General features: G+C 52.8%; 1 protein-coding gene and 1 pseudogene across 4 annotated transcripts in view; one reads left to right on the forward strand and one right to left on the reverse strand.

Moving 5' to 3' along the window:
- ACLY (ATP citrate lyase) overlaps positions 1–18,868 on the reverse strand; it is a 40,326-nt gene extending 21,458 nt beyond the window's left edge. For 2 of the 4 annotated variants that reach the window (XM_070394760.1, XM_070394759.1), the window contains exons 1-13: positions 18,734–18,867; positions 14,438–14,619; positions 12,696–12,818; positions 10,702–10,764; positions 10,026–10,216; positions 9,517–9,596; positions 8,055–8,185; positions 7,152–7,270; positions 6,262–6,398; positions 5,507–5,568; positions 4,052–4,169; positions 2,195–2,349; positions 1,607–1,697 (exon numbers count right to left, since the gene is read on the reverse strand). In XM_070394760.1, coding sequence (XP_070250861.1) covers positions 1,607–1,697; positions 2,195–2,349; positions 4,052–4,169; positions 5,507–5,568; positions 6,262–6,398; positions 7,152–7,270; positions 8,055–8,185; positions 9,517–9,596; positions 10,026–10,216; positions 10,702–10,764; positions 12,696–12,818; positions 14,438–14,596 — 1,429 coding nt within the window. In that variant the 5' untranslated portion in view covers positions 14,597–14,619; positions 18,734–18,867. Of the gene's footprint in view, positions 1–509; positions 540–1,606; positions 1,698–2,194; positions 2,350–4,051; positions 4,170–5,506; positions 5,569–6,261; positions 6,399–7,151; positions 7,271–8,054; positions 8,186–9,516; positions 9,597–10,025; positions 10,217–10,701; positions 10,765–12,695; positions 12,819–14,437; positions 14,620–18,733 lie in introns of all 4 variants that reach the window. The other 2 variants (XM_070394757.1, XM_070394758.1) reach the window with 2 other exon arrangements.
- Positions 18,869–22,634: 3,766 nt separating this feature from the next.
- Positions 22,635–23,658, forward strand: LOC138994039 (eukaryotic translation initiation factor 4E-like; annotated as a pseudogene).
- The last annotated feature ends 347 nt before the right edge of the window (positions 23,659–24,005 follow it).

Here is a 24,005-nt window from a genome sequence, read left to right on the forward strand (position 1 = left end):
CATCCTCCACCCAAACCCCAGGGAAACCTGAGCTTGTCCCTGATATGGGGAGCCCTGGGATAGTCAGCAGTGGTGAGGCTGAGGAGAGGAAGGTAAGAAATGAAACCATCAGGAGATTTGGATGAGAATCGGGGAGAACATGGCTCCTGTCCTCACCCGCTGGGCTCTGCCACTTCCCCTTCGGTTTGAGGGCTCCCTCCTTCCCAGGAGGACTCTGTCCTCAGCACCACTCCATTCTCCAAGGCTGTGGGCGTGGCTCTCCACCCCCTCACGCCCAAGTTTTGAGCCAGAGATGGCCACATGGCCAGGAGAGCAGTGAGTGGGAGCCTGAGCTGAGCAGGAGTGGGAAGGGCAAGAGAGCGAAGACTAGGACTTGGGGGCAGACCACACCGAGGCAGGAATGAAATACACCACACACACTGCCACCCAGCAGGAGGGGGAACAGAGCAAACGGTTAGTGAGACCCACTAAAAGCCACACGCAGATTTGGGCAGGCAGGGGCGTCCTACCTTGCAGGGATCTTGGACTTGGGACTGAATCTGTCAAAGAAAATGACCAAGGCAACTGAGTGACCTGCTGATGGCTGGAGGCTTTGGAGGGAGAGGGTGGGAATAGGGAAGGGTCCCATGGACAAGCCTGGCAGGGTTGCCACCCTCACCATCTCTCATCTATTCCACAACAGACAGGAGGAAAGCCAGCAAAAGAGAAGACAGCACTGATCAGCAGAGCGAAAGCAAGAAAGAGCAAAGGGCCAAAGGGGGCAGAGAGGGGGACAGGAGGAACACGAAGGCTTGGAGGGTATGCTGAACACTGAATCTCTGCCCCCCACACCCCCAGGCCCTCTGAAGGGACAGCTGGCCCGGTCCCAGCCTCTTAACCCCAGTCTCTCGTCCCTACAAAGCACACGATGATGGGGTCGACTGGGTTGGACCTGTCATTCTGTGCTGTGGGTTTGGGAACGACAGGACAGTGGCTTCCGACTCTAGTGCCTGGAACCAGTGTCACTATTTCACAAAATGCCGTAGGCACTCTCTGCCGGTGTGTACTAGGAGAGGCTGCACCGGCCACACCAGCCCAAAAGCTAGTTACTGAACGCCAGTTGTAAGGGCTGGCTGGCCAGGATCACATCTTTGATAAGTCAGAGGATGGAGACAAATGAGGCAAAGTATAGATGGGCTGGCAGATAGCGGAGGCCTTATGGTGGAAAGGAGTGTCTTTGTAGGAGCCCCAGGATGATGGGGTGGGCAGGAGCTACCACAATACAGGAGCCTCCTCTGCCCTCCACTGGGGAGGAGAGTCTGGGAGACCTACCCACCTCCTGGAATTTTTGTAACCCTGTCTCCTCCACAACCGCCCTGCCCCGCTCACACCTGCCCACAGGGAGTGGGGGGTAAAAGAGAAAACAGTGGGGAGTGAAGTGACCCAGGTGCAGCTTGAGTCCTCAGCACCAGGGAGACCAAGGGAAGGCTCAGCGCGTCCTCCCGTACGTTCCCATCCCACACACGCCCACTCTCAAGCAAAGCCCAACACCTTCCGTCACCTCTGCTGGTCCAGTGAGGCCTGAAAGGGAAGCAGACAGAGAGGATCCGAAACTGCTGGGAGTTACCTTGTGGCACAGCGGGCTTGGCCTTCTTTGCAGGTGCCACCTCATCAGCCCTGCACTCAGAAAAAGATGCAGTCCTGCTCGGGGCTGGAGTCTGGGGTGAGACAAGGAGAGGGAGTAAGTCACAGGCAGCAGCTGGGGGAAAAGCCATTGGTCCTTGAGGCCCCAGAGAAATCAGGGAACAAGAACTAAGCACAGCAGTTCTTTATAAGCTGCTTCCAAAGCACTATTCTAACAACCTTCAGAGACAGGAATCAGAATTGTCTCCAGGCTTCAGGTGAGCAAACTGAGGCTCTGAGCAGGTATAACTGCCAAAGTACCACCCACAGCAGGATTTGAACTCAGGTCTGATTAAAAAAAAAAATAACACCTGGTCTTTCCATTATACTACCTTGACTGGCATAGAAAAAAACTGGCCGAAATCCAGAAACCAGCCGTGTAGTACTACAGCCGCCCCTTCCCCCACATTTCCCCAATGTCCCCAGATGGCTAGGGACAGAGGAGGGGCACCATGTCCTGGATGGGACGGGGTGTGCGGGACTGACTAAAACAGCATGGCAGGCTTTACGGTAGAGGCCAGCGGGGACCTACCGATGTGCTCCCACTGGCGTTGAGGAGGAAGTTCGCAGTGTGGGCAGCTGTGGGTGGCTGATTGGGGATAGGACGGTGGCCCAAGGCCATGCCCACAATGGCCGTCATGTGCGTCTCGGTGCCAAACACATGGATGGGGATCCCAGTGGTCTTCCCTGTGAAGGAGGGAAAAGAGTCCATCATTCAAGTCTTCAAATAAGGGCCCAAGTCCACACGACTCTGCAAAGGTCCTATAGGGTCCTGCCTGATGCCCGGCACTTCCTATGCAAGACCAAGAATACAGCACAAGCCAGCTGTCAGATCTTCATCAGCACACAAACCTGTGAGCACAAGCAGCACCAGAGTCGGCACTCCCGTTCACAGCCTGGACCCTGCTCTCCCACCCCAACCCACCCCGACCTCACACTCCAGCCTCCCTGGCCTGGCCCCTGCTCCTCAACACTGGCCCTGCTCCTTCCTCCGCATGGAGCTCTCATCTCAGACCTTCACCCAGCTGTTCTCGTCATTCAGCTCAAGTGCCTGCTCCCGATGACCTTGAAAGCCGCTCTCCTCCACACCACCCTGCCTGCTTCACCATGTAGAGCCCTGACAGCATCTTGTTCCAATAACTGTTTACTTGTTTAATGTCCCAACTGTGACTGAGTGACATTCACTGTGTACTCAGTTTTGGGGGGCAATGAGGATTTGGCACTGCTTCAACTGATTGAGGTAGGTTTGGTGTTTGCCATGGACACCAGATTTGGAAAAATGGGAAGATGAGAAGATTTCGTTTCTCCAATCACTCACTGAGCAAAAGCCTTCTGTCTGGCACCCCTCATGGACCCCTGCTCCACACACCACTGCTCTTGGCAATGAGGGCTACATTTTACTCAAGTCCAAAGCTGCTGGTCCCAACACTCCCGTGTTTCAGGTTCAATCAGGTCAACTTAGGGAGACCTGATTTTAGTCATGACTGACAAGATGTGGTCCCAGACTTCCTGAAAACACTGAGTGGTAGGCTTTTACCCCCTCCTCCCTTAGCTCAGTGAGGGCAAAGCTCTCCTTTCCCACCAGTTACCAGAGCCTTGCCCTCTCACCCCTCACATCCAGGCCACCACTGTCCTGGACTCTGCTGCAGCCTCCTAAGAGCTCTCCCTGCTTCTATCCTGGCTGCTGGTTACCTAAGTCAAACTGTGTCACTCCTTAGGCCAAAGTCTCCCCACAGCTGCCAACCCAGGGTCAAAGCCAAGGGTCTCCTGGGACCTGTACTAGCCTCACATGCCTACTCCTGCTGCCCTTCCGCCTGCAACACCCATCCCCAACCCACGGCCATCCCCACTGGGCCTGCACACGTGGACACACTCCCACTTCAGGGCCTTGGAACTTGCTCTTTCCTTTGCTGATAGTCACCACTGCCCTGCTCCCGCCTCTTTCCAGGTCACCTATCCAGTCAAGCATTCTCTGATCACCCCACATAAAACTGTCCATCCCCTCCCACACACACTACCCCTTCACCCTGCTTGTCTTCCTTCATGCACTTAGCGCAACCTGACATTACAGTCAACGTCCTCAAGTGCACAAGGGCCTGGCTGTCTGCCGTGCGTCCTGCAGTGGCTGTAACCGCAGTGCTTAGCACAGAGCAGATGTTCCCCCTAAATATTTGTTAAACAAAAAGCTGAATGAAAATGCTTTACTGTCCATTCTGAAGTTTCGAACAGGTCTATGCCAGAGGGCAGAAAGTGAAAGTAGAGCGAGCTACATATCCAGAGAGGGGAGCGGGAGAGCATGGAAGTGTTCCCAACTGACTCTTTCAGGAATCCCAAGGAAGTAGGCCACTGACACTCAGGGTGGAAGGGAAAGAAAAGGTCCCCATCTTACCAACTTCTCCCATCACCCGTAGGCCCTCCTGATAGTTGGGGCCACCTCTTCGGACAAAGATTGTGACTGCATGCTCCTTTAGGGGACCCTGGTAATCTCGAATCGCTCTCACGATGCCCTGAAGTACAAAGGGACAAACAGACATGTGATTAAAAATAAGACAGCCATAATGCCCGACTGGTGTAGTAGCTCAGTGGTTGGGCGTCAACCGATGACTCAGGAGATGACGGTTCAATTCCTGGTCAGGACACATGCTGGGGTTGCAGGCTCGATCCCCGGTAGGGAGTGTGCAGGAGGCAGCCAATCAATGATTCTCTCTCATCCTTGATGTTTCTCTCTCTCTCTTTCTCCCTTCCTCTCTCTAAACATATCCTTGGGTGAGAAATAAAAAATTAAAAAAAAAATGTCATTGTCCTATAAAAGCTTCTTCAAGAGATTTAGGGAAACAGCCCTTGTAATGGGTATCGACTTTGGAAAGAGAGAATGTACAGGTGTGTACCAATTTTGTCTCTCCAGATAGAGGGCTAGTATACTGAGTCAGGAGTCTAATTTCTGTCACCCAAGGCCTTGCAAACAATTCCTGCTCCAGGCCTAACCACAATTATCACCAGTGCTGGCTTTATTATGGGATTGCTCAGAAGTTAAAACAAAGCAGTCGAGACTGATCTGTTTCAGATTTGTCTGCTGAATCAGGTTCAATTAGCGACCCGTTTTAGGCAGACTGATGAGGCCTGGTCTTCCACATCCTGAGAGCTGACTTTCAAGATTGACATTTATTTATTCATTATTCTCAAAACCTGTATGAAAGTACCCAATGGGGCACATTCTTTTGAACAGCTTCAGTGAGCACCTGACCCTGTGGAATAATAATGGCCTCCTCGGGTGGCTGCCTTGAAGGGAATGATTCTTGAGACGTGTTAGCTCTGTCATCCTTGTTGACCCCGTCACTTTTAAAACTGTGCCTGTGGCCCTGACCTGTGACACAGGGACTCAGGCTGACGGGCCCTTGGCTGGATAACCAGGAGCCCCAGGTCATAAAAACACTTTCCTCTTTCTGACTTTTTGGAGAGGAGACTGATGACTGAGAGATGAAAGACCAGGAGTTGCAGAGAACCCAGTCTCACAATGAACCATTGAAAATGAGGGTCCATTAAGATACTTCTTCAGGAACTGGTCCTGAGAGGGGAATGGCAGAATTTCACCTTCTCCCCACAGCTCAGATGGGAGAATTATGGTCCAGTGAGTGTCAGCTGCTTGCCCAGAGACACAGCTTCAGATCCAGAGCTGTTCATGTCTTCTGCATCCGCCACAAGAAACCCTGGACCAAGAGCCTCCCTCTGGACTGGGTAAGTCATGGGAACTTGCTCCTGTCTTCAATTTGCTTGTGAGAACCTCCCTTTCCTGGTTCCTCCAAACCCATGTTCCCCAGAAACTACAGTCACTGTGGCCGATTACCTTGAATGTGGCAGCCACATTGGTGAAGTTCGCGATGCTGCCTCCAATGATGAGGATCTTGCCTGGGTTTGGAGTAAGAGAGAAGTCAAAAAGGGTTAGAAAGGTAGACTTGAGCATCTTATCAGAAAGCCAACTGACAGTTCTCTCCACTGAGCGAGGGTCTCCCAACTGTTAAGAGGTATCAGTGCAGAGGTGGGGGAAACAGGCTGGTCTCCTGAGGACTGCCAGCCTCATCAGCTCCCTCTCCATCACCTCCATCACCGAGCAGGCCATTAGCCCAAACCCACAGAATCTCCACGTCATTCCTAGACGGCCATCCAGACACCCAACTTGGTTTCTGGATACACCTGGTAGGAATCTCCCTCTCTCTGGCTTCAGGGTAGGGGAACCGGTATGTGTAGTCCCCAACACGGGACAGGTGGTAAAGGGAAGCTGGAATGGCAGTCGGGTAATAAATGTCTAAACGGGCCACTAAGCACAGCTTATATCAGTCAGAGTGAGAGCACGCCTCACCTCCTCCCTTGCATCTGCTCATGGGGCTTTAAGTACACACCACCTCCTTATCCTCTCACAGCCCTCATCTGATAGATGTTATCACTGCCCACTGCACAGTCAGGGAAACTGAGGTCCTTAAGTTAAATGAGTAGCCCCGGGTTGCAAAGGACCAGGACCACAATCTCCGTGCCTCCTAAGCCCAAAACTGTTTCCCCTGTAGCACACTGGGCCATCCTAAGGAAGGAGCGTGTGAGTCTCACCATTGGGGTGCTTCTCGCGGGTCATGAGGGAGAGGATCGTCTTGGCATAGTCATAGGTCTGCTGCTCACTCGGGGCGCCCGAGTACTCCCCGTAGTTTGCCAGCTCATTGACACCCCCTAGATCGCAGATGGTATCGCTGCCAGGGAGATACGAAAGTCAGTGCTGGCTCCAACTCTAGCAGCAGAGGGTGGCAGCCTGGTGACTGGGAGGACACGCAGGCGCCCCCAAAGCCCTGAAGTCAGACTATGGAACTGACCTCTCAGACCTCGGACCCTCAAGCCCCACAAGTGACACTTCAAGGCTCTCCCAGGCAGTGCACTCTGCCAGCACTGGGCCACCGTGGGGCCCTGGACTGACTGACGATGGTAAATAAAGTGAACAAAGAACACCTCCCAACACAAAGAAAAAGTGCACACTCCACAAGTCCCTGCCAGGCTGCCCAATGAGAAGGAAAACTGCGTAGCCAGAGGGAAGCCCAGCCAAGCAGGAAGGGGTGCGGCCGATCACAGGCCTAGAAAGGAGATGACTACTGGGCTTCAAGTGGAAAACCAGCAATCATCACAAGGGGTGAGGACTAGGACCCCAACATTTCTACCAAGGGTAAAGTATGTTCACCTGGTGACCTTGGGGACACAGCAACATTCACTTTCTGGTTCATTTTCTGTATTTGTTGTACCCTCATGTGGAATCCCTATCACTAATTCCAAGAACTAAAACTAATCAAAATAACTTCATTTTGAAGCAAACAAGAAGGTGCACGGACCCCTCTGGCAGGCCCGTGATTCCTGCTCTGCACCACAGTAAGGAACCAGAGCCCCCCAGGTGAAGCAGCTCGATCCAGGCTGTGAACATGTGACCCAACTGGCACCTTCAGTAGCCGCTCAGTCACCTGTACACGACAGAGGCACCACCTCCAGCCACCATGGTCCAGATCCTCCCTTTGGGGTTCAGCAAGGTCAACTTCAGGCTCGCCCCACTTTTGGCATCCAGGTCTGCAATGTAAGCTTCCTAGGGATCAGACAACAACAGGTGGGCCCTGTGGGCATCCCCTTCACCAAGGTCCCAGATCCCCGGACTCCTCCCCTCCCCTTTCCCTGGAGACACATGAAGAGGTCCTCATTTGCCTTAATAGAGTCAGGAAAAAGGGGTTGTGTGGGGCCCTACGTGCCTGGGACAAAACAGGACGGCATCTTCAAGTACCAAAACCACCCATCACCACTGTCACCACTGAAGGCAAATTTCCCACTCCCTTCCTCTCCGACTTCAAGTCCTTGACCCTCTGCCCAAGTCCCAAGCCTTGCGATGTCACTGCTTCTACAATGGCCCCCACTCCCAGCATCTGCAGCCTACATCACACCACCCTCTCCCCTCCCCAGACCCCATCCCTTCTGCCAGCCCAGCCTCTTCCTTTGGCCTGGGTTACGTCATGCTGTGAGGATCTCAGAGAGGATGGAGTGGAAAGGAGCAATTGAAATTCTCAGCAAGTGGCAGAAAGAGCTACCTTCCTGACAGGATTAGGGGGAGCCATTTGGAATGATCAAGAAGTAACAAATCAAGCTAAGAGCCCAGGGAGGCTGATTGCGAGAGAAGTCTAAAAGGATTTCTGGCCGGGATTCAGAGGCTTGGCTGACTCCCACCTCCCATCCCCTTTGGAGTTTTAAAAAAATTAAATGGCTCTCGACCTTCCTTTCCCTGCCAAATATACAGCCCACTAGGGGACAAATGCTCATCTGAGATTAGTCACCCTCCCCCGCCCCCATCACTCTCCATCTCCTCCCCTAAGCAGCCTTACCTCTGGATAAGCCTCACGCCCAAAGGGGGGAGGGAACTCTATATCACCCCATTTCACTTTGCAGATGTAGTCAGCTGTGGCATCCACCTTGGCTGCCAAGTCAAGCACGTAGACGCCATCTTTGGTCACAACTGCAAGAAAAGCAGAGGCAATCAGACACGGGCCCCAGGCAGAAGTGACCACCAACCTCCAAACCCCTCCCCAGACTTCCCCTCACTCCACTCCCACGGAGTCCAGGTCCCACACAGGCTAATGACTTCCTCACTCGGCAAGAAACCAGAATAACTCTATGGAGACACAGCTTCCCCCCGTCAAAGAAAAAACAAACCCTAGAAGTCCTATAGGTAATATAATAGGAAAGTTGCTATGGCAATTTTTAAACATTTTTCATAAAATGCTACACAATGTGCCTTAACTATTCACCCATCCATGGCCTTGCTATTTAAAAAAACGTGTAAAGGTATAGGTTGCTGTCAGAAGACCCCCTAGGTATGTACATGTGGTTTTTGCAGTCTGGCTAGGAAGCCTCACTGTTCGGTGGGGGTGGGGGTGGGAAGGCGTGAGGGTGCACTGGGCCCCAAGCCAGCAGGGTTCATTTACTGCCACCTCACTGGGCATCTATCTTCCCTCTCCCCCAGGGCCATTTAGCTAATTAAGTTAGCACAGAGCCATCTGGTCCATTAGAGGGACTGCATCCCCAGCTGCATCTGGAATCAGGACTTTGCCCTCAGAAGCCCTGGCCAGAGCCAGATCACACCACCTGCCTCCTTCCCTGCCTGAGAAGCTTGGGCCAAGGCTTCCTGGTCTTGGGGATCAATGATTGACCAGCTCCTGGAAGGAGGGGGCGAAGGGTGCTCTGAGGGCACAGAGAGGAAAGAACAGCCTAAAAGGTCAGACCAGTGCAGAGGTAGCCCTGGTCCTAGGCAAACAGCCTAACCTAACCTATTGGCAGAAACAGCCACGGAGCACTTAGATCAAAACCAGGACTTCTCCATTGCAGAACAATTTAAGGCCCAAGAAAGAAGCTAGAGCCCTAGCTGGTTTGGCTCAGTGGATAGGACGGCAGTCTGCGGACTGGGGGGTCCCAGGTTCGATTCTGGTCAGGGGCACATGCCTGGGTTGCAGGCTTGATCCCCATTAGGGGACGTGCAGGAGGCAGCCAATCGATGATTCTCTCTCATCATTGATGTTCCTATCTCTCTTTCCCTCTCCCTTCTCTCTGAAATCAATAAAGATATATATAAAAAAAAAAAAAGAAGCTAGAGCTGGTTAAGGAGGAATAATCACGGTCCTCTAATTAAGAGCTCGGACACAGGAGCCTGCACTCGGTGAGCTTGGAGATCCCTCTGTACACACACACCTGTCTGCACTGCCTCCAAATGTAAAGGCCAGGGTTACTGTGGGCACTGGGGCCCTGCTATCACTGACCCATGTCCCATCCCACCCCCACAGAGCCAGTTACCAAGGGGGTTGATCTCGAGGTAGGTGAAGTACAGATCCTCATAGAAATTGAAGAGGCCAGAGATGAAACTGGCCAGAATTCTAAAGGGGGAGGGAGAGAGACAATCAATCCATCAATGAGCAGGCTCAGCAGCAATGTCACCCACTGCCACTAACAGCTCCACTTCCTGCCATCCTGACACCCCGCCAACCCCCTTGCTGTCCTCTGCCAAGCCCACTCCTTGGACATCACTCTTCAGCCACTGAGGCGGAAAGGAGCTGTCAGGCAGGGAGCCAGAGGAGGAGGCACCAGACGGACAGGGGCAAGGTGAGGGACGCTGACGGCATATTTCAGTCTGAGCCAGCCAGCTATCCTCTTTGGGACCTGGGGTGGGGGATGGGGATACCAGGCTGTGTGTACGCCTCCCACCCAGATAGGGAAGACTACTCTGCTTTCCCTGCTCCGTGCCCAGAGCCTGTCAGCCTTCCCTACTCCCCTCTGCCACGTCCCTGCAGACCCTCTCACTCAACTCTTTCTTGTCTTCAGGGGCATGGACCAACAGGTGTTCCTTGATGTCCTCAGGATTCAGCTTCTCGTCCACCCCGACAAGCAGTTTCTGGGCTTTGGTGTCCACATCGCCCACGTCCACTCCCCCTTCGTGGTGGAACAGGACGTAGTCCCCTTGTCGGGTAGCATAGATGCAAACGTAGAACTCCTCCGCCTTGCAAGGGACAAGAGCATCAGGTGGGTGGGGGCACTGAACAGAGGACAAGGAGCCCAGCCCCTGTGGTGTCATTCTAAAAACACTCACCAAGGGAGACCTGTTTACCACACCCCCCCACCACCACCCACCCCCGCCGCCCCCGCCCAGGGGACAAGAGGAGAGAAGGGGCCGCTGCCTGGCTCGCTGACAGTCCACCCTGAGGCAGCAGGACTTGATCTGAGGAAGGGGGGTCTGCCTTCAATCTTTCTCATCTCAGCACTGGAAGTCACCAGCCCTGATTCCTCCTGACTGCAAACTAAGCCCTTTCCTTCATCTCTGGACTCCCTGCTCCGTAGGCCCCGCAGGCCCTCAGTGCAGCTTCCGAGACTCTGGTCCCTTTGACTTTTCTCCAGCAGCTTAATTTCCCCTTTCATCATTTTACAGTCAACAAACTCAAGGCTCCAGGAGGAAGAAGACCCAGCATGGAGCCACCTCACACATACCTGACTGTGCGGGACAAAGGGTTCGATCAGGAAGTTCTTGAGGAAGCCTCTGGCCTTGCCCACCTACAGAGATGAAGGGAGATAAAGCTTAGATGGACGGCATGTCTTCCTCCTGAGGGCAGAAGGAGGAAGCACCCTCTGCTCCCTCCACCCACCTTCCCTTCAGAGGTGGAGCCCAAGCACTACCACCACAACACTCAGCAAAGATTTTCCCAGAAACCAAGGCAATCGGGCCACAGACCCCTAACCTAGCGATTTTCAACAGCTGTGCTGCAAAAAATTTTAAGACATGCAATAACTAGCTATTTAGTCAGGGGCACTGACCTCTTTTCCCTTAGATTGTCAAACAGAAAAATGACACAGCCAACACAATAGCCGTCCAGTGGGAATTAATCAAAATTATACCTTTTTTTGTGTAGGATCGGCAAAAAATATATCTATTTTGGTGTGACGCAGAATTTTAGTAATTAGTTTGTGTCCCCTGAGATGAAAAAGGTTGAAAATCACTGCCCTAAGCTAAAGAAGTCCTCATGGGATCCCCTCTTCCATCTGCTTGCCCTGGTGCCAGCACACTTCGACGTGTACTGACCTTGCGCATTCTTTTTCTGCCTCCTCTGGAGGGTGATAAATGAGCTGCAACATTGTCTCACCCCCAAAAACACAGAGATGGGGAGTCACCTCCCTCCCTGCCATCACACAAATTAGAGCTCAGACAAATCAAGGCTACCTCAGAGCTCAGGCAGGGACGGGGAACCACGGTGGGGGCGGGAGGGTGGGAGAAGAGGAGAGCAAGAGCTTGGCGGGGAAAACTTTTCCACGCAGACTTTCATGACTGACGACAACAGGCCTGCAGAGCTAATCAGTCTGAGTGGATCCCTGGTGGCAGCCAAGGCAGACAGCCCTCATCCCAGAGAGTCCTGAAGCCCCCGCCTGCCCGTGCATCACTGCTGAGTCAGAGACCAGACAGTGATCCATCAGGGGTAATGAGCCGCTCCTGGGCCAAAGCTACTGCCAGCTCAGACGTTCTCACATGCCCTCCACGGCCAGCTGAGGAGAAGGGAGCATGAGGACCTCCCTGGGGACACTGCTCAGCCCCCGATCCTGCTGTCCTTTCCCTGGAAGCACAAAGGTCAAGATCCTTCACCCTGGGCTCATGTAAAACGTCAAGGATCCCTCTTTACCTATAGGGCCAAGAACAAAATTAGGGCGAAGAGCTGATTTAAGGAAGCCCAATCAGAGAGGAGGATGACTCCATCACCACCTTCATTCTACTTCCGAGGAGCCACAGAAGAAAAGTCATACCCGGTCCACAGTCACCCCAAAGGGGACAAAGCCAGGTGTGGACAGCACAATCCCCCCAGTCTAAGCCAAGCCACAGCACATCCCTCCCCTCAATTCTCCAGCTCCCTTTGGGAGTGAGAAGAAATGCAATTTTATTTCTGAGCATCTGTTAGCCTTCCCAAATCATATTTCACTTTAGCTCTCTCATCTACAGAGATGAGATTAAACACCAAGCCAGGAGAAGCCAAGAATTTAATTTACTCATCAGTACTATTAACTGTCGTGTTCCAGATTCTTGGCCACGTCATACCTCTGCTTAAATGATTCTGCATCTCTCTTCTTCAACTTTTTTACCCACCCTCTTAGGATTTCCATGTCATGACAAGCTACCATGACCTTTCTGGAAATTGAAAAGAAAGGCATTCCCAGAATGGGCCTCAGAGTCCCATCTCAGGTTGCCAATAAAAGAGAAGACCACTTCCACGTGGCTCTCAATTGTACTGGGGTCACTTTTGCAGCACAGCTGGCCATTCCCTGATGCGGGAGCTGGGAACAAGCACCAAGACTGGCCCTGCTGACTGTCAGCTCCACAGGACTCTGCCTTCTCCAGCTGCAATCTTACCCGTGTGGGGGTGGCCTATACAGTTACTAGAGTGACCATGTTCGCGTCTGCCACCGCAGCACGGCCACCCCAACCCTGTACCCAGACTCACTGTGGCTTCCTGTCCCAGCCGTGGCTTCAGCCAGGACTTGACCCCATCTAGAGTGAGGTTGACCCCAACTAGGCCCAGCTTGCCACGCCGTTTGATCAGCTGGTCTGGCTTGACCACCAAGCTCTGGAATGAGAAGAGTTTGTATTTAGAGCAAGGAAAGAGAAGGTAGAGTAGAAGTGACAGCCCTAGTCGGTTTGGCTCAGTGGATAAAGCGTCAGTCTGCGGAGTGAAGAGTCCTGAGTTCAATTCCGATCAAGGACACATGCCCGGGTTGTGGGCTTGATCCCCAGTAGGAGGCGTGCAGGAGGCATCCAATCAATGATTCTCTCTCATCATTGATGTTTCTCTCCCTCTCTGAAATCAATAAAAATGTATTTTAAAATAAAGAAAAGAAGAGGTGACAGTTTGGGGACAAAAAGTACAATCCACCCTGCTCCCCAAACCAATCACACCCTTCTTTTAGGGTCAACTCCTGGACGCTTCCCTCACCTGTCCCACAGCCTACATCTTTCTTTTGACAACCAGGAATCTAGAACTACCCCTGCCCAGGATAGGGCCTGGTATAGGGTAGGTGTTCACCAAGTACCTACTAAATAAATGATTCCCCCCTTCCCCCTATGTGGTATCTTAGCTTCAATAAACCATAAGCTTTAGGTTTAACCTCCAGCTTTTATCTCCCCGACACTCAGACATGGACCAGCCAGTGTTCCAAAAGGAAGAACAGAGACATAGAGCTTTGGGGCGACAAAGGACCTGAGAGGTCATCTGGTCAACTCCATCCCTGCCTACAATCCCAATAAGGGCTTGACACTGCTCATACATCCAGTGCCAGGAAATTCACTACCTCCAGAGGCAGCTCCCTTTGCGGTTGGGCTGCCTCCCAGTGGGAAGACATGTGGATTCCTGAAGCCCCCACCATTGGTCCTAGTGCTGCTCTCTGGGCCCTGCCAAAGTCTAAGCTTCCCAACACTTCCCAACAGTGCCCTACAGGGATCTAAAGAAGAGCCTCTATGCCAAGCTGCTCCCCACCCAAGGCCATTAGCCATTCTACACAAAGTACCATGTCACACTTCCTCATGGCCCTGCCATTCATGATATGCTCCACTGGGGAGTGTGTGTGTGTGGGGGGGGGGGGGGGGGGGGGCAGGACACACATCTACCTACTTTTCACTAAGTGACAGGCAGTACACTGAAGGCTTTCCAGACCTTACTGCGAATCCTTTCAGCTCACAGGGTGAGGGTTATGCCCATGAAACTCAGAGAGGTAAAATGGTTTGCTCCAGGCCACATGGTTAATAAACAGAGGGCTGACATTTGGACTTATTTGTCCAGTTCCAAGCCCATGCTCTGTATGCCATGCCCGGGTACCTTAACATGCAGGGAGCTGAACACAAAACCCTGCTCAGCCCTGGAAGGTGTGCTCAGCGATTAGAGCGTCGAGCTGAGTACCAAAGAGTCATGGGTTGGATTCCGGTCAAGGGCATGTACCTGGGTTGCAGGTTCGATCCCTGGCCCCGGTTGGGGTGTGTGGGGGAGGCAATCAACTGATGTGTCTCTCTCACACAACGTCTGTCTGTTGTTTCTCTCTCTCCCCCTCCTCCCTTCCACTCTCTCAGCCCACTGCATGCTGCCCACTGATGCAGGCAGTCTGCCATCTCATGACCCACTTGGACATCTCCAACAAACTGGCTGCTTTCTCTTGAACTCGGTCTGGATGAAGGGTCCGATGGGGACAAACTCACCTGGCTGAGCAGCCAGGGGTGGTCTTGCAGCAGGCGGGCCCAATCTGTGTCAGGGGTGACGCGGGCATACTTGAACCTGTTCTGGATAGCCGAGGTGGTGCAGATGTACTTGTAAAGGAGTTCTTTGCCCGTCTGCTCTGAAATCGCCTTGGCCGACATGGCTGCAGAGGGACCTGCTCTACCTGTTGGTCAGAAGGGGCAGAAAATGGAAGCACTATCTTCTCCAGCAGGGCAGTCACACACCCAGCTGCCCCCAAACAATACAACCAGATCGCAGCACTTCTCCAGAGGGAGAAAAGGGCTACCCAGCAAGAGGGGTGGGCTCCCAAACAGCAGCAGAGGATCAGGAGATGGAGGGGGGAGGGAAGATGGTAAGAAATATAAGGCTGGCCTTTCCTCTCTGACCCTTGGCCTCAATCCTATCTCTACTCCCTCGAGGCAAACCAGCTCCCCCATGCCAACATTCATCCGACAACCAAGGCAGATGGATGGGGAGAACTGCATCATCAGTGGTATGACCCAAACCTCAGTGCTGGTCCCACCCAAGGTGGGCGCACAGACACTGAAACACACCCTTTGGTTCTATGACCTGTGGGGAGAGCAGCCAACTTGTGCAATGCTGGTCTGACTCCCCCTACAGGTTTTGTCTCCCCGACACCCAGATTCTCTCTCACACACACACACACACACACACATCTGCAAGCTGAAGGTCGGGTCAACAAGTTTACTTAGCCTTGGACAAGAACAAGCCCCTGAGAAACAAAGAGCAATCCCAAAGCTCATTTCTCCCGGGCACTAGACTCCCACTCCTGAGTCCAGAGCAGACACAGGGCGGGGGAACTATGACCTTCAGTGCAACCCACCCGGTCCACTGAGTCACCCAGCTGCTAATTTAGAGCAAAACAGAGCCTCCCCGGGGACCACCCTGAACTGGTCACTTCTAACTGAGCCAGGGCTGGGGGAGGAGGCAGAAATCATCCTTAGTCACGTGTACATAGGAAACTCACCTTATGTGAGCCCTGTGAGTTGCAGTGAGATTCATAACCCTGTTTCTTAGATGAGGAATAGAAGCTCAGAGGAGTTAAGATAACTTGTCCAAGAAGCCTAATTAATTAGTAGGGGACCCAAAACCTTTTACTCCTGGTCCCCAGAAAACCCCACACTTCAGCTCAAGAAAAAAGACCATTTCTAAAAGGAACAGGCCATGTCCCCTCTTCACCTCAGAAAAGGGTCTGTGACAATTTCACTCCCCGCCCCATCACTCTGCTCTGATACACCCATTCTCTCCCATGGGTAATGACAACAGCGAGCTGAGGAGAGGGACAGGGGAGAGAAAGGAACCCAAGACATCATGCTAAGAGCTTGCCAGATCATGAAAAGACACTCCTGTCTCGCCCACAAAGATCCAGAACTGAAGCTGCTGAATTTGCTAGAGGAGAAAAGGCAAGTGCAAATAAAGGAGGGCAGAGTTAGGGAGGCGGCTGGTTTAAACACACATTCCCAGCTCAGGGAAGGCCAGTGTTCCAGGGCTACTCTGTACCTCCCTCCCAAATGGCCAGGCTGGAGCTTCAGGTTCTAATCCTGGCTTGGCTGGTTCCCTCAGCCTCCCAGCTGGTCTAGGGCTGGGCACAATAGGCGCATTCAGGCTGGTGTCTGGCCCAAAGTGGGATCGCAGGGAAGGGGCTCAAACAAGACATTCCCTTTTCTGGCCTCCCCTGAAATGACGTCCAGCTCCATCTCAACATGAGTTTCAGAAGGAGATGCCTCAGTCAGCCCCACTGCCCACAGTCCTCCACCCCCACCCACTCCAGCTCCATTTCCCAACCTCCTTGACTCAGACCAGAAAAACTGGTCCTGAAATCAGATGGGTACACCGGCCCCCACTCTCCTCCCAAACAAAGTGCAGCCCAGGGCAGGTCAAGCAGAGAAAGGAGAGGGCAGCTTCTACCACCCTCAGCAGTTCAGACACGTCAGGGACAAGTGGTCAAAAATCCAGAAGGAAGTAGCCCCTCAGCTAAGACCTCTCCAACAGAGGGGTCTGACAGACGCTCCCCCAAACTTGGCACCTGCCAAAACAGACGGAGACCCAACTTTGGAAAGGACAGGGTGAGAAAAGGGACCTCTGTAGCTGAAAAAAAACCCACTATTTTCTTGAGCACCAGATCAAATCTCAGATCCAAGAGCTCATCTCCACAAAGTCCTCAAAAGAAGATGCGAGAAGACACAAGAGGGGGATGATACAGGATAGAAAAGATTTGCCACCAGAGCACTCTGGCTGAGATGGGGCAAACCCACTCACAGACAATAAAGAGAATAAGAGCAGGAAAAGAATCGCCTCTGCATGTTCACCAAGGCTCACAAACCCAGGGAGTGGACTGGGTGGAGGTAAGTCGCAAGTTTAATCATTCAACGGGTCTTAAAGCCTCTCTAGGGCAGCGGCTCTTAACCTATTTGAAGTCTCAAACTCATCTGAGCATCAGAAAGTAAAAAAAAAAAAATGTGCACATACCCAATTATGCATATCATTTCAAGGCACTCCCTGTGACTATCCCCTGTGACTACCATCTGATGGCCCCAGACCTTCAGTTAACATTTGCTCTAGTGACGATGACTTAAAGGGGATACCAATCTGGGTTTGAGGAGCACCCCCACAAAATCTTAGTCTGAGTGTGCTGTCAAACTGGTGACAGATGGTTTCAGGGCAGAGCTAAGACCTCAGGGGCCTACTGTGAGGCCCAAGAAACTGTTACCTAGTAACAGTTAAGTGGGCAAGCCATTTGGGAACCTGAAACACATTACACACACACACACACACACACACGCACGCACACACGCACACGCACACACACACACGCACACACGCACGCACGCACACGCACACTCCCCGGGAGGGACCTACGGAGCTGAATGGGGTCTTTTCTGCAGACAGGGGATGTGACCCAGGATTGAGTTCACCTACAGCAGCCACCAAAGGCAGAAGCAGCCCACAGGGAAGGCTGAATGAAAGGAGCCTGTTGCCCAGGAATGCACAGCTGGGACACAGCCAGTGGAGCAGAAGCACTGGGGACGCTACTTAGTGTCTCTCTCCGGGAAAGATAAAAAGTACTCATTTTGAGGTGAGCAGCCGTGAGGTTGGGGTTTTTTTGAGGGCAGTTCTGTGAGTGCCCCCTACATCGTGTCACCAGGGGGGTGGAGACACCAGCTGCCAGGTGTCTGAGGGACCTTCCTCTCCAAGTCTCCTAAGTGAAGAAGCTCTGTAAGAGGTGAAAATGACTCGTCCGGGCAGCCGGGGTCTGCCAGCTAACTGTCCCTCACCCAACACTGCAGAAACCCAAGGAACTGACCTGGCTGCAACACCCAGCAAAGTTACTGGGCTAAGCGCTGCTCCCCACCATCCTCTCCAACACCCGCTTCCCGGGAAGACTGCGGGGACCCCCTAACGGCATGCATCATTCCTGGGCACTGCACAGAGTCTCTGCCAAGGTTGGAGCGGGCGGCAGGCGCGGGGGGGCTGGCCCTCGGCCAGGCCCGACAGGAGGGCGGCGGCATCCTCCGGCCCCTTGAGGACCCGGCTCCGGCCAACCTTGGCGTCAGCGCCAAGGGTGGGGAGGGAGACGGGCACCCGGGCCATCGGTCGCTGAGAGGCTTGGCCCGACGGCACCTCCGAAGCGAGGAGGGTCCTTCCTGCACCGCCACTCTCTGGCCAGGTCCTCGCGGCGCGGCCAGGCCCGGGCAGCCCGAGCCCGCGTGGCCCGTGGCGGCGGCACGCCCAGGTGGCTCCCTCCGCTTCGGCGCGGGGCTCCGTGGACTCTACGGCACTAAGAGGAAGGGCCTGCGCCCGGCTTGTTGAGGGGCCCGAGAGGGACAGGAGGTCACCGTTCTCTCTACTTCCCGTTCCCCGCATCCGGTGGGGGGGCCGGATGGGGGCGAGGGGTGGCCCGATAAAGCCTGAGGAAGCTCAGTAACTGGCCCGGGAGGGGGTGGGGGGCGCCAGCATGGAGAAAGTGCGATTTCACAGAGGGAAGAGGAGCAAGGACGGCGGAAGCCTGTGCAAACCCCCAGAAACTGGAAGGTGGGAGGGCTGGGGGTTAGTCGCACGTGGCTGCTGGCCGGGGTCTCAGGCGAAGTCTAACCTAAAGGCTAACCCCCCGAAAAACTTCCAAGGAGGTGCAGGGAGGGTGCGTGAACACCAAGCCGGCCTCTGTGGAGGCGGTTCCGGGTTGAGGGAGGGAGGGAGGCAGGAAGCTCCTGGGCCAGGTCGGGGCCCTACCGGGGAAGCAGCCGCCCGCCACTCACCTCTCCGCGAAAGTCCGTGCGGGGCGCTCCCTCCACAGGCCGGGACCCAACGCCCACTCTCCGGAGCGCGCCAGCCTCCCGCAGCCGCTAGGGATCCGGCTTTTGTCCTGGCCCCGGAGGGCTTCTCCCCGCCCCTATCAGCACACGTCGTGAGCCGCCCGGCGATTGGTTACCTGCGTTCTCTAGCCTGAGCGCCAGGGCTCCTCCCAATTCGCTGCCCTGTAGAGCTCCGCCCAGCGGGCGGGTCCCAGGGGCTGCTGGGAGTTGTAGTCCCGCCAGCGTATCCTTCCCATACAACCCGCGGGCGCCGCCTCTCCGGAGCCTGCTGGGCCGGGGAGGGGTCAGGGGCGGAGTCTCGGGTGGGGAGATGGGCCGAGCTACGCCGGGAGGAGAATGTACCGGGCTGGGGGCCGTGGCCTGATCGCCTAGGGGCTGGGCCGGCCGACACTCCGATGGGGGTGTCGATTGGGGGGAGACTGGGAGGGAAAGGGTGTCGCTTGTTGGCCGAACTGGCTGTAGCGCTGCTTTGAGGACCTGGAGTCTCCCCATGGGAAAAACTGACGTCGGCATCCCAGCTGCCTGAAATGGGCCACACCGAACCCAGTTGTTTAACCCCGCTTTTTAAAAAGCCGTGGCAAACTGCTTTCCCACATGCACTCGGACCCCCTAGGACAGGTTGAGCCCTTGGGGGCAGGCTGAGAGCCGAGGCTAACTTACCAGACCTCGCAGTATGGGATTAGGCGGGGGACAGGGTGAGCGAGTGAGGCAGGTAGGAGGGTGCCATGCACCGCACTCACCTGCTCAGCTCACCGCGGTTTCATGGAAGTTTCTAGTGCAGAGCTGGGGCCATCTCTGCCACTCTCCTGCTCCTCCTCCCACCCCACCCCCTAGCCCACGCAGAGACACTGGAATGAATGAACTGCTCCCTCGCTATTCTCCATTGCCTGTGAAACAGACTATAGTTTCCGAACCAAAAACCTGGGACACCCGATCTGATAGGTACTGGTGAGATTGTGGGGGAGAATATTTGAAATCAGACAGTCTTAGAACCCAGGATGTAATATTTACTGCTCCGACATTCTGGAGCAGTAAATATTACCCCAGTCTTGTAGGTCTTTCCAGCTGCTCCCTGACCCTAACAGCTGTTTAACTTCAGGGTGGAGAATCATGGGCTGAGCAGCTGGGGTTAAGGGGTCAGGCCAATGCACAGAGAGTCAGCGTGCCTGTGCCCCTGCCAAGCACCTGGGTAACACTCACACTGTAGCAATGTTGTGACATTCTTATGACAAAAACTGTGCTATGCCCTCCTCCCCCTAATCCAGTTGTAGCCAGGAGTGGGGCAGCTAAACTTGCTGCCCATGCCTGATATAAGTGACCCCTGATGACATCACTTCCTGGTCCCTTCCTTTTGAAAGAACTCCTCACCTCCTCTCTTTCTTGGCCCTACAGTCTCTCTCACCCCTGCGTGGGTTGAGTGAGCTCCACCCCTACCAAGAATCTTCCCAAACAGCACAAATCTCGGAGAAGAATCACCTCTCTGTAGGTAAAGAAAACATCTATGAACGTGAGCTAGTGGAAAGATTGCAGTCGGGAAGGGTCGCCTGTGCAGGGGTTATCCTTCTGGTTAGAAAGATAGACTGGCTCAGAAACAGGCATCCAGGTGGAAAATAAGCTATAATAAACTCTTTGTACACCAACTTGGCAATATTGATAAAATTTTAAATGTGCATGCCCTTTGCCCCAACTCTTTCATTTCTAACAATTTACTCCCTCAGGTATACTTGCATATGTCCATGAAGATAGGGATTTTTGTTTTCTTCACTGCTGTGTCTTTAGCACTTTGAATAGGGCCTGGTACCTAGTAAATGCTCAATAAACGTTGGCTGAGTGATTAAGTCCCCCCTCTAGGTGTTGCTGGGACCAAATTTGACTAGTCCTGGAGAGGGGTAAGGAGAAAGTAACTGTCCAGAGAGTGAGGGGGGAGCAGTGTTGGCCAGAGTCCATGAATCAATCACTGAAGTTTTTCAGTTTTCTCAGTGGGCCCATTCAAGGCTTCTGCCCCTCACCCCCAACCCCTAACCTCCCCAGAAAAGACTCTCTCATTACCCCACCATGTCCCCACAGAGACTCCTGTACCCCAAATTAATCAATACGGCCTCATCTTCTCAAAGGCTCTAAATTCGCCCGGCCAGTGTAGCTCAGTGGTTGAGTGTTGACCCATGTACCAAGAGGTTGCCGGTTCCCGTCAAAGGACATACCCAAGTTGTGGGCTCAATCCCCAGTAGGGGGCATGCAGGAGGCAGCCAATCAAAGTCTCTCTCTCATTGATGTTTCTCTCCCTTCCTCTCTCTCAAAAAAAATCAATAAAAATATTTTTTAAAAAAATTTTAACCACCTCTAAACTCTTTTGCTTTTCCTATTTGAATCTTCTAAAATGGGCTGGAGGACAGTTTCATGTCATTCATTGGACACAGAATACAGGTACAACCTCTGTGCCCAAGCTGTGGGCATTCTATCTCGGTTTCAGAAGCCTTCGCCTGCCTAATGCTTCCCTCTTAGGTTTTGATCCATTTTAGCTGATATTCATTGAGCACCTACTATGTGAAAGGCATGGATGCTAGCACATACTCCCCACAACATCATTTTGCCGCCAGGTCCACTACACCTGCTGCAGGTGAGGAGGGAGAGAAAATCATATCCAGCGGGTCTCTCCCCTGGCCTGGGAACTCCTTAAGAGCCAGGAACACATGCCTTGTTCCTTTTGGCATCCCCAGTGCCTATCATGGGATTTGGCACATGTTAGGCACTCACTGGATAAGTGACTGAATAAACACTGAAATGAACATGCAAATGAAAGAAAGAATATATAGGGGAAGAGTAGTGGGGGCAGGGCCTACCTGAGTGTACAGTTCTAAACCCACCTCTCTCCCTGTGACAACTAGAGAGAGGGGCTTACATCAGAGACTCATCAGGATCCACCCTGTGAAAAGCCACCGGGTTCCCACTCACTTTTGGCCCAACACTGACTGACCCACCTGCCTTTGGAGCCAAGGGCCCAGGCTCCCCAGGAGGTTCAGCCAGAGCCAGCATCTGTGAGCAGGAAATGTGTTCCAGCCAGCTCCCGGCCAGCCTCTTCCCACAGTCATCCCAACGCTGCGCTCACCCTGCCTTAAAAATGGCTGCTGCCTCCTCCTGACCAGGTGTATTCCTGGGACATTCCCCCTCTTTTAGGAAGTCTTGTCCCAGGAAGGCCACTTACCACTTCCCGTTGTGAGACCGAACTTGCACAACTCCTCTCACGACAGGATCATTTACCCTGAACTGTACTAGGCAGGTTTAACCTCATCTCGGAGTGTGTTATTTTTGCCTCTTGTCTCTGTTAGCCATGTCCCATGTTGGGGAAGTCTCTCACGGTCAGGCGGAAGCAGAGGGCATGGTGTACAGAACAGCACTGCCAGCCTCCGTCGGGACCAACGTCTCTACCCCAACACCAACCGTAAGGTTTGGGGACTGGGCCTCACCTCCGATGTTTGGAGGCCTCATCCCAAGCATGGGTTGCGCTTACCTCTCTCCCTTATAATGTAGGTGCTGCCTCAAGAATGCACAGCCCCGCCTGCGGACTGAAGGGTCCCATGTTCGATTCCGGTCAAGAGCATGTACCTGGGTTGCGGGCACATCCCCGGTGGGGGGTGTGCAGGAGGCAGCTGATGGATGTTTCTCTCTCATTGATGTTTCTGGCTCTCTGTCCCTCTTCCTTCCTCTCTGTAAAGAATCAATGAAATATATTAAAAAAAAAAAAAAAAAAAAAAAGAATGCACAGCCCCAAGTGCCGCGTATTCAGCGCCCCATGATCGCAGATTTATAGAATGTCAGACCCAAAAGAGACTGCAGAGGATCTAAGATGGCGACTGTGGAACCGGAAACCACCCCTACTCCTAATCCCCCGCCTACAGAAGAGAAAACAGAATCTAATCAGGAGGTTGCTAACTCAGAACACTATAGTAAACATCCTTTACAGAACAGATGGGCACTCTGGTTTTTTGAAAATGATAAAAGCAAAACTTGGCAAGCAAACCTTCGGCTGATCTCTGAGTTTGATACTGTTGAAGACCTGTGGGCTCTGTACAACCGTATCCAGTTATCTAGTAATTTAATGCCTGGCTGTGGCTACTCTCTTTAAGGATGGTATTAAACCTATGTGGGAGGATGAGAAAAACAAACGAGGAGGACGATGGCTAATTACACTGAACAAACAGCAGAGACGAAGTGACCTCGATCGCTTTTGGCTAGAGACACTGCTGTGCCTTATTGGAGAATCTTTTGATGACTACAGTGGTGATGTATGTGGAGCCTTTGTTAATGTTCGAGCTAAGGGTGATAAGATAGCAATATGGACTACTGAATGTGAAAACAGAGATGCTGCTACACCTATAGGGAGGGTATACAAGGAAAGGTTAGGACTTCCTCCAAAGGTAGTGATTGGTTATCAGTCCCATGCAGACACAGCTACTAAGAGGGGCTCCACCACTAAAAATAGGTTTGTTGCCGAAACCGGTTTGGCTCAGTGGATAGAGCGTCGGCCTGCGGACTGAAAGGTCCCAGGTTCGATTCCGGTCAAGGGCATGTACCTGGGTTGCGGGCACATCCCCAGTGGGAGATGTGCGGGAGGCGGCTGATCGATGTTTCTGACTCTCTATCTCTCTCCCTTCCTCTCTGTAAAAAATCAATAAAATATCTTTTTAAAAAAATAGGTTTGTTGTTTAAGAAGATACCTTCTGAGTATTCTCATAGGAGACTGCGTCAAGCAATCGAGATTTGGGAGCTGAACCAAAGCTTCTTCAAAAGCAGAGTGGACTGCATTTAAATTTGATTTCCATCTAAATGTTGTAAAGATATAAGAGAAGTCTCATTCACCTTTGTCTTGTACTTCTGCGTTCATTTTTTTTTTTTTTTTTTTTTGGCTAGAATGTCCACTTACCCAATCAAAGAATTACAGTACCCATCATCCCCAGAATCCATTAATGTGTTTCTGGCCCACTCTGTAATAGCTTAGAAGAATTATTATTACAAACATATTTTACCCATCCACAATGTTAAAAAAGAACTTGCAATTCTATACCTTATAGGAAAAGAATTCTGTTTATGTTCCATTGTATGCAGGAGCATATTTTGCTGGTTTGAAAGAATCTGATGCACACAGTTTTCTAGCAATTTTTTTTCTAGCAATTTTCTTTGTTTCCTTTTACAGCATTGTCTTCGCTGTACTCTTGCT

The sequence above is a fragment of the Myotis yumanensis genome, unplaced genomic scaffold, assembly GCF_028538775.1.
Source record: "Myotis yumanensis isolate MYYU_CA2020_CCGP unplaced genomic scaffold, mMyoYum1.0.hap1 SCAF_16, whole genome shotgun sequence".
NCBI lineage: Eukaryota > Metazoa > Chordata > Mammalia > Chiroptera > Vespertilionidae > Myotis > Myotis yumanensis.